This window comes from Fragaria vesca, linkage group LG7, assembly GCF_000184155.1.
Source record: "Fragaria vesca subsp. vesca linkage group LG7, FraVesHawaii_1.0, whole genome shotgun sequence".
NCBI classification, from domain to species: Eukaryota; Viridiplantae; Streptophyta; class Magnoliopsida; order Rosales; family Rosaceae; genus Fragaria; species Fragaria vesca.
In genome coordinates, this window is record NC_020497.1 from 58673 (window position 1) to 69154 (window position 10482).

Genomic DNA, 10482 nt, shown 5'->3' on the forward strand with positions numbered 1-10482 from the left:
AAAACATAATTAAACTTAAATCAAACTATTTAAAAATCAAGACAAAAGCTAAAAATTGATATAAAAGAAAAAAACAAAACAAAACAAAAACTAAAAGGATCCCATTGCATGATCGTCTCTTGGGCAAATGAAATTAACTAACAAAAAAGAATCTTCATTTAGCTGAAATCGCACAACCTCCATAGCCCATAGGAGTAAAGCTGGTGCATGTATATATATATATATATATATTATTTTTTTTTTGTATAAGCTGGTGGTTTCTCTATCTTTTTGTACTCACATTATTATTGCATGAGAACATGAAATTCTGGAAAGATTTTCGATAGAACAATGCTATTGGAAATCGATTTTCATGTCAAATCAACTTTTTATCCTCCCCTGATAATATTTGTTATTTGTTATCATAACACATCTAAATCGATCATAACCTCATAACAACACTGATTTTGATTAAGACCTAATTTTATAGATATCATGACCACCTAGCAACTAATTAAATATCAAGGACAACATACCTTCTGGTTTAGAACCATTATCCCACGATGAACCCTAATTAATTTTCCCAAAATTGTAATTTTTGAACCATCAAATATAAGCCCTAGTTCTTTATGTACCACAGCACCCATTTCATCAATTCACTCTAAAACTTCTATTTTCATATCTAAACCAACGATGCTAGCTTAGTGAGTTGGTGTCCCTGCAACGCACTGGGATCCTAGCCTCTTGTTCTTCTTGTTTCTGAAGAACAATACGTCCTCTATTCTTCTCAGTGTTTTTTTTGAATTTTTAATTAGAACTAATTTCAGTTTACCCCTATCAACTTTTGGTCGATCATCATGTTAGTCCTTCTTTTTCAATTTCATCAAAAACACCCCTCAACTCCCAATTTCATCAGCCGCGCATGTCCAAATCTCCAATCTCCATCTAATTCCTCTGTCAAATGATGACTTGATATCAAGAAGAAAGAAAAAGAAAAAATAGACAAATTACATTCAATCCCACCAAAATCACTAAGGTTAGGGGGTTGTGATGAGAACGAAGATGTGTATCGATATGGGGGAAAAATGGTCTGAAATGTAACTTTCAGAATTTGACTTTCTTCTTGATATCAAGTCATCACTTGACAGAGGAATTGGATGAAGATTGGAGGTTTGGACATGCACGGCTGATGAAAATTGGAAGTTGAGGGGTGTTTTTGATGAAATTGAAAGAAGAAAGACTAACATGATGATCGACTTAAAGTTGATGGGGGTAAACTGAAATTAGTCCTTTTAATTATTTATGTTTACAATTAAAATGAGGGTATTGTAAATTCATTTAGTTTTTGTTGAGAAAGAAAATAAATTCCATGTCATTTGCCACATCATTTGGGAAACTAATCATGACCATTAAACTTAAGTAGATCTAATGGCTGAAAAATAGTGTAAGAAATTATGTAAAATAAAGTGTCTCTTGATCCGGATCCATGCAAAAGATAACATTTTAAACAAGGGAGGGTAAAACTGATATTAGCCAGAAAACTGAAAGCCGAATAAAGAATTAAAAATGAAATAGGAATTGAGCCAGTGTTCTACCGACCTAATCGACTTAGCTAAATCATGCTGGTCCTTATTTGAGAGTACAAGGACCAAACTGATTATTACCCTAAAGTTTGAGATGGTAAACTGAATTTAGTCCTTAATGTTAAAAAAAAAATCATGATGAACTCTCATTTGTAGGCTTGTAGTTTATAGTGTTAGAATGTAATCATCAGTGACAGGTATGCTTTCATTCCAGTGGTAGTTATAGGTTACATCTGGGAACCTAGGTAAACTTAATAATGTGTATCTATACAAATGCATGCTTTTGTGTATTGTACATATGGTACGTTGTAATGACAGTGTAATTGAATATTTTAGAAGAGATACTGTGCTTAGTTCTAGGGTTTTCCGGAGCACCATAAGCTGTAAGTCGTGTAAGCCCCGAATGCCACAAGAACAAGAACTGCAGCCCCCACATTGATTAACAGCTGCTTTTCTTCATTATTTATCCACTTGTCCTGATTTTTCATTCGTTGCTTTGCAGCAATGCAATCATTTTCAGGCTTCTCTTGCTCGACACTACCCAAACGTTTACTCGTCTTCTTTACCTGATCTAAAGTATTTGGGGCAATCCTATCGATCACAGATGCTACGCTGCTTCTCTCACCAGTCATCTCCTTTTCCTTACTCAGAGGCGTGTCGACAGCCTTCTCAGTATTCTTTGGTTCTCCCGGCTTCTCATTTGCATCAGTTATGTATCTATCCTGAACCTCATTTTGATAGTCCGCCTTGGCCTTTTGGTCTGCCATAGTTTTGGGTGGAATTTCATCCCCGGCCTTTTGAGGTTTGGCAAGACTTGCAGTGTTACTCAACGCGATCACCCTCTTATCATCACTTTGTTTTTCATTCTGAGTCATTGCTGAAACAACATTTGGTTCAACTCCTGCTTCCTTAATCATGTGGTCTTGTGTCTCGGCTATCCCTTGTTTTAGTTGGGGTCCCTTTTGTGCCTCCGGCTCTGAAGCAGCTACTTGGGGATCTTTAGCAGCAGTAGCAATAGCAGTTTGATGAGTGGCATCCTGTCCCTTTTGTACCTTGGGCTGGACGGCCGGTTTTTGAGATGGCGGAGCATGTATCTGGTCCTTCTCTTTTGGCTTTGCATCTTGGATTGGCTTGGTTGCTGCTGCTTCTTTATTAGGATCTGCTTTTGGGACTTCCTTCGGCAATGTAATGGTGAGAACTCCACTGCTAAATTTTCCATGAATTTTACTTTCGTGACAATTTTGTGGAAGAGGAAAGGTTTGGTTAAAACGGCTCCATCTGTTGTTGCCAAGGGGTCGTTGTCCATGGACCCTGATCACACCAGGGTTATGCACAAATGTAATCCTCACTTGCTCTTTCAGAAAACCTGAAAATATAATAGAAAAAGCAGTTCATATATAATTCGATCCAACACAGACTGAAATTAAACAAAGAAACAGACCAGGAAGTTGAACATATATGATGTGAGCTTCAGGTTCTTCCTTCAATTCAAAGTGGGGCTGGAAATCCTCATAAGTGGGACGAATGGATTGTCTTGGACGTGAAGTATTAGCAGCACCAACGCGTTGCCTCGTAGCCATAATCAATCTCGATCTCTTAATTTGTTTCTTTGTTTGTTTTGGTTATCTTTCTTGTTAATTTTGCATCAGGTTGTATATATACATGAATATTGCAAGTGCTGCTGGGTTTTCTTAAAAATTAGACTATAATATTCCTTTCCTTTTTCTGCTGATTTGGGTTTGTGGTGTTTTACAAGCTAGGCTAGGCTAGGCAACAACGAGAGTATCCCTGTCCTTGGGTCATCTACCAGGTATAACGTCTTCTACAAACAAATTCAAACTTTGGCATGCAGCTGCCTGGCTGCTAATATTTGCATATATATTGCATGTTCGATCTCTATATATAGTTGGGAAAAGATCGAATTCAATAATGCAAACTCTACCCGCCAGTACCTTATTATGTTCCTTTTTATGACATGCATATATTAAGAAGTGTGTTCTGATTTACAAATTGCTTTGAGGGAGCGTCATGAGTCTCAAGTCTCAACAACAACAGAGGAAAAAGAATATGAAAGCATTTTTATAGAAAAAGAAAGAAAAACTAATTAACCTAAACGAAACGTGCAAGTAGTGTTGTTCTCCACACCCTGGACAAAGTATGAATATAAAAAATCACCAACGTACCGCACCAAAGCACCCCACCCCTCAAAAAAAAAAAAAAAAAAAAAAAACAGTATAATATATTAATTGATTTGTTTTTGCAAAATAATCGAGCAAATTGCAGTACAGTTTATATATAGATCTATGTATGCACAGTATGTATGTTATAGTAATCTTGTTTTGATCTGAACTCTCTCTCTCTCTCTCTCTCGAAGCTGGAGCTAGCTCATCAACAGGCAGGCCTTCCGGCTTATTAGCTAGCTAGACAGCCTAGACTTCTCTCGATCCATTTCACTCCTTCCCTGAAATGTATACAGCCAATAGGTACGCAATATTCTTGCATTCATTTAAATTATGTAATTAGAAATTTTATTAACACATCCTTAAATTGTAGATACACATCTTTTTATTTATACAAATTATATAAGACTTTTTAGGTAGGTAAAATTACCAAAAAATATATTCATATTAAAAGTAAAGAAATCTAGTTGAAATAAAATATCTTGTTTAAGACATTCATATTAACTATTTTACATCTAATACTTTTTTTAATATTTTTTGCTGGAATCGAGTATCAATATATTTTGACACCACATGAATATTATGTAATGGTTCCCAAGAATCGATTAATTTAGTTTTACACATGATTGTACATTCTAATGCTGAAAGTTCCGTTAAAGACTTTGGTGACGTATTGTCTTGTTTCGTTTTGATTTGGTAGGCTTAAGAATTTTTGAAATTAGCTTGAGTAAGAGGTTTCTTGAGAAGAAATTTTATCAAGGAAAACTGATGGGAGAAAATGTTAATAAAGGGAAATTCCTCGAGGAAGATTTTAACAAGGTAAAACCCTTTAAAGGAAAATAAAAACTTTTAAGGAAGATGTCAATGAGGTGAAACAGTACGAGGAAAGATAAAACTTTTTGAGAAAAATCTTACTAATGTAAACTTTTTATTGAGTAATAGATCTAGAAAAGTATGTGTATTTAGTGAATGAGTTGTGCATTTTAAATGAGGGTATTGTATGAAGTTTGGGTATGTGTATCTAGTCAAATGTTAAACAATAAAGTTAATAGGTGGTGTATGAAATATGCGATGTATATCTAGTAATTAGGAATGTGTTAATAAAATTTCTCAAATGTCAAATCTGTTATATATTTCTTAATGATTTCCCGACCATATTCATACCTTTTACATTTTTTTTAAAAGGTAAATCTTTATATAATAATTAGGCCCGCTCACCTGCGAGAGTCTTTTTACGGGATATAAAGGGATAGGTCACTCATGACCTTTGGATTTAAATGAAACTGATCTGAGGGCTGAAAAAAGCTTAACCCAAATTCCTGAAACACACCTGATAATTTATTTCAGGATCCTCAAAAGAAATTGGCTAGGCCGAAGGAGAAGAACAATTTGGAGGAAGTCCCTTCCTCTTTGGCAAACATGGCTTGATTGAGTCGGGTCCCAGGTTCTAGTTGGATTTGGTTCTTACCTTTTAATCTTTTTTTTCTTTTTTTTAAAATCTCTTTTTCTAAGTTTGATAGAACCTGGCAATAAAGGTGCTATGAAAAAGTGGGCTAAAGAGGTAATTTTCATTGTCGGTCCTGATGGGTGGATTATCTTGGTAGTATTTGCTGAATAATATAATTGTTAAGTTTCGACTTATGAAAAAATAACTGCATTTATTTGAGAATGGTAAACCGAGGTAACATTGGCACGTTAAAATGGCACGTAATGCGTGCCCCCCACTACCCAACCACGTCTTTCCCATTTTTCCTTTTTACTCTTTCTCTCTTGGTTTGGTTTTTAAATGGGTCACTGTAAGCAAAGCAAAGCTCAACGGCCCTCATTCATCTTCTGTTTTCAGAATCATCGAAAAGGCGCTTCGAACCATGGCTAGGGTTTCATTGTCGCTGCTGGTGGCTATGTTTGTGGTGCTTTGGTGGTGGGAGGTGAAGGCGGAGTACGTCAAGTACAAAGATCCAAACCAACAGCCCGCCGCTCGAGTTGCGGACCTTGTTGCCAGAATGACTCTCCAAGAGAAAATCGGTCAGATGGTGCAGATTGACCGAAGTGTTGCCAATTTCGACACCATGAAAACCTACTTCATTGGTATTCATTCTACTTTCTTTTCTGCTGCATTACTGAAACTAGACTAGTACAAGGAAATAAGCAATGAATAAATGCAGGGAGTGTGTTGAGCGGCGGTGGTAGCGCACCGCTTCCAGAGGCCAGTGCCGAGGACTGGGTTAACATGATCAATGGTTTCCAGAAGGGTTCTCTCGCTAGCCGTTTGGGCATTCCAATGATTTATGGCATCGATGCTGTTCATGGACACAATAATGTCTACAATGCTACAATATTTCCCCATAATATTGGCCTTGGAGCTACCAGGCAAGTTTCATCCACTTCATACCACTAGCAGGCCCATCATAAATTTCCTTTCAAGAATATCTCTAATTTTGGTCCAGTAAATGCTTAATGGACAATGTGGTTCCCCAAATTTTGTCATATATACAGGGATCCTGAACTGGCCAAAAGAATTGGATCTGCCACTGCTCTTGAAGTCCGAGCTACGGGGATTCCTTATGCTTTTGCTCCATGCATTGCTGTAAATAATACACTCCCATACATTTTATGTTTCAGTAGTCTCTTCTTTTTATGGTTAAAGATGTTATATGGTTTCTTTGTAGTTTCTTATTTCTTGCTTCACCTGTAACTTCAAATTTAGGTGTGTAGAGATCCACGATGGGGTCGCTGTTATGAAAGCTACAGCGAGGATCACAGAATTGTTCAAGCAATGACCGAAATTATCCCAGGATTACAGGGAGATATTCCTGCTAATTCTCGGAAAGGATTTCCGTACGTCGGTGGAAAGTATGAATATAATTTTTCCTTTCTTTTATGTTTTCATTTCTTTTCTTCCACTGTTATTTGTTTTCTTTTGCTGGCATATACTGTTGATATACTTTGTGGACTGGTTCCTGATCCATTGGTGTCATTCTTAAGAGCATTATCTGGTAGAGATACGAAAGATATATTCGTAATCGTAAGTTCAATATATGTAAATATTATCTGGTTCAATAAATGCATGTGTGCGTTCAGTGAACTTGGATCTAACTGTTGTGGATATATGCTTTAGTTTTTAGTAATTCCTCAAGTATTTGTTGAGTAACTAATTAATTTATTATCTTTTAGTAAAAAGGTTGCTGCTTGTGCAAAGCATTTTGTGGGTGATGGGGGGACAATCAGGGGCATCAATGAGAACAACACCATTACTGACCGACATGATTTGCTTAGCATCCACATGCCTGCTTATTCTGATTCGATTATCAAGGGTGTCTCCACAGTGATGATTTCTTACTCCAGTTGGAATGGGGAGAAGATGCATGCGAACCGTGACTTAGTTACTGGCTTCCTTAAAGACACCCTTAAGTTTAAGGTTAGGATATTGCTTTCCATTATTCTGGTAACATCCAAGCTTATTGTAGTTCTGGTAGTGGTTTACAATAAGAATGTGAACACAACATGGAAAGGTGTGATGTTGAATATGTCCTATCTACCAACCAAGATTTTATGTTAGCAGAAGATATCCTCAACTTTAACATCATACCAGTATTTGAATGAGAGGTTTCAAGTCTGTATTTTTATGTGGATGCTTCCTCTGATGAATCACATAGAAAATCCACTTACAATTTATATTAATTGTCTTGTGTTGTCGATGTTTAATTGGTCTTGTGAAAGAACTCTTTATTTTGGTGTTCATAAGCACTGATACCTCTTTTGTGCAGTATTTCATCTTAAGACTTAAGTTAACATTGTTTTTGGCTGAACATTCAGGGTTTTGTTATATCAGACTGGGAAGGAATTGATAGAATTACCTCGCCACCACATTCAAACTACACATATTCTGTCCAAGCTTCAATTCTTGCTGGAATAGACATGGTTAGTGGGTTTTTTTAGGAACAAATTTTGTGCAAAAATTAAATGACATAATACTATGTATTTTGTACTGTATTCAATGCGGTAATTGCGATTATGTATGTTTCTGAAACTCTGAGCTCTTGCTTTGTTCTAAAGGTCATGGTTCCTGTTAACTATAAAGAGTTCATTAATGATCTCACCTACCTGGTCAAGAACAATGTTATCCCAATGGATCGTATTGATGATGCCGTTGGAAGGATTCTGCTTGTTAAGTTTACCATGGGTCTTTTCGAGAACCCCTTTGGTGATCTCAGCCTAGTCAATGAGCTTGGAAGCCAGGTCCGCTTTCTTATTGCTTACTTCATGATGTCTATTTGCTTGCTTTGTAGTTGGAAAAATAGAATGCACAGTCTCATTACATTCTTTGTTCTGTTATGATCAAGTTCATAGTGCAGTGGCAAAAACCAATTTCCTAAGTTTCATGAGCTTTCGCTTTTATTGCTATTAACACACCCCTTTTTGCTATTAACACACCCCATCTATTTTCCTATCCACACATTTTTATTTTATTTACAAACTTGCCACTTGAATTTGGTGGATGATTGGTTCTCACCATAAAAGGGGTGTGTTAATAGCAAAAAGGGGTGTGTTAATAGCACGGTGTGAAGGGGGAGAGAAGGGATTTCATAATTGGATTGGAAAATCCTCCCTTCCTGAAAGGAAGAATGTGCAATTCTTTTTTCTTAGTAAATCGTAGACAGTGTAGTTATGTATGACAGAATCAATGTTTATGCTACCATAACAGGCTCATAGAGATTTGGCAAGGGAGGCTGTGAGAAAGTCACTTGTGCTTCTGAAGAATGGGAAAAATGGAACCATTCCAGTCCTACCTCTTCCTAAGAAGGTGCCCAAAATCTTGGTTGCTGGTAGTCATGCTGATAATCTGGGTTACCAGTGTGGTGGATGGACAATGGCTTGGCAAGGATTCAGTGGCAACAACAAAACAAGGGGTATGGTCTTTTATAATAGCTAAATTAATAAATATCTTTCTCTGTATGCGATACTTCCATTTTCCATTGAATGACAATGACTCTGAGTATACAGAAAATGGAGTGGTAGGCCGTAGGTAAAATGTTTATACATATGGTCTTCATATCTATTTGATTGATCGAGAATGTCTATGTATACTTGTGGTCTATATACTGAGCCAGTGTTTATCCGTAAGATTTCTGATGGTTGGATCAAGTGCCCTAAAATTCTTCATATTATGTCTTGATACCCTTGAAGCACATCTTTCTATTAAAATGTTGAAATCTTTGAAATTACTTTAATAAATGATAGTGATTCCTTTTCATAACTAGGAACCACCATCCTCGGTGCTATCAAATCAACGGTTGATTCAAGCACAGAAGTTGTCTATCTTGAGAATCCTGATAGTGATTCTGTTAAGTCCAACAACTTTGAATATGCCATTGTTGTTGTTGGCGAGCACCCTTATGCTGAGACTGATGGAGACAGTATGAACTTAACTATGGCGGATCCTGGCCCAAGTGTCATCACCAGTGTGTGTGAAGCTGTCAAGTGCATTGTTATTATAATTTCTGGCAGACCTGTTGTGATTGAACCGTATGTTTCATCAATTGATGCCCTGGTAGCAGCATGGTTGCCAGGAACTGAAGGCCAAGGAATTACTGATGTCCTTTATGGTGAGCATGGATTCAGTGGAAAGCTTCCGAGAACATGGTTCAGAAGTGTAGATCAGCTCCCGATGAATATTGGGGATCCACACTATGATCCTCTTTTCCCTTTTGGGTTTGGACTTGAAACTGAGTCAGTTAAGGAGCTCGTAACAAGGTAATTCCTGCATTTATGTCATGCTATGTGAGGCAAACAGTCTTATATTTCTTCCAGAATGAAACCTGCTTCTGTGAAACTTTAGTATCAAAATGTAGGGCATTATCTTATAGTTTTGCATCATTCTAAAAGACATGTGATCGTGGTAGACCTGTATTGAAGTTTTAGTTGCAAATCATGGTAGCTTTAGGTTTCATTCAGTCATCAGTACCTATGATTTCTGGCATTTATGTTGATGATGAAATAACTTTGGTTGCATGGAATACTTACATATGGTTTATTGATGTCTGTAGATCAACTTCAGCTGATGTATTTAGAAGGCCATGGACATTTCTCGTTGCTGTTGCTCTAATTATCAGCTTAAGACTAGAGTTTCCATAGTTACAAGCTGGCAAACGGTCCGTAGAGGTATAATTTTACCTCTGAAATCTAAACTGAACAGTGATTGCGATCTCAATTTTTTGTGACAATCGCAACATTCTTTATTGGAACTTGCACCATCATATGTGTAATCTTTGCTGAAAATATGTCGGCTGTTTGGTAGTTATTGATAGAGTGAAGAGTCTAGATTTATTTGACCTCTGGTTTATTGATACGGGAAATTGGCTTCAGTTCTTGCCGTGGTTTTTGGTTGAATGGTTGATATGACATTCCAGTTGAAATAACTTGTATAAGTAATAGCACCCAGACAGTAGAGGTTGCATAGATTTTCCAGTTTTTTTTTTTTTTTTCTGGTATTTACAATTTATGAGCCTGCCAAAAGATGACCCTTTTTGTGAACACCAGTATCGAGCTATCTTATGCGGTACCATACTACAGGCTTGTGCACAATATGGTTAATATACAGTTCGGACATCAACCATTTGATATCTTTAACCATTCCATGATACCATCTGAATGAATCAATTAGTTAGGAGAAATGGTGGAAGTCAATCGCCGCCTGTTAAAGCAAGAATTATATGGTGAGTTACCAATGGATTAGTACT

The 10482-nt window shown here is 36.8% G+C and overlaps 2 protein-coding genes across 2 annotated transcripts; one reads left to right on the top strand and one right to left on the bottom strand.

Moving 5' to 3' along the window:
- Positions 1 to 1918: 1918 nt before the first annotated feature.
- LOC101295864 lies at positions 1919 to 3142 on the bottom strand. Its single transcript, XM_004308126.1, has 2 exons — positions 3004 to 3142; positions 1919 to 2928 (listed from the first exon to the last, which is right to left on the bottom strand). Exons 1-2 carry the CDS (start codon positions 3140 to 3142, stop codon positions 1919 to 1921), a joined length of 1149 nt encoding a protein of 382 aa, XP_004308174.1.
- Positions 3143 to 5610: 2468 nt separating this feature from the next.
- Positions 5611 to 10200, top strand: LOC101311312 (lysosomal beta glucosidase-like). Its single transcript, XM_004306374.1, has 10 exons — positions 5611 to 5830; positions 5908 to 6112; positions 6239 to 6329; positions 6450 to 6595; positions 6917 to 7160; positions 7559 to 7663; positions 7799 to 7981; positions 8448 to 8652; positions 9004 to 9496; positions 9790 to 10200. The coding sequence occupies exons 1-10, from the start codon at positions 5611 to 5613 to the stop codon at positions 9875 to 9877; spliced, it is 1980 nt and encodes a 659-aa protein (XP_004306422.1). The 3' UTR covers positions 9878 to 10200.
- The last annotated feature ends 282 nt before the right edge of the window (positions 10201 to 10482 follow it).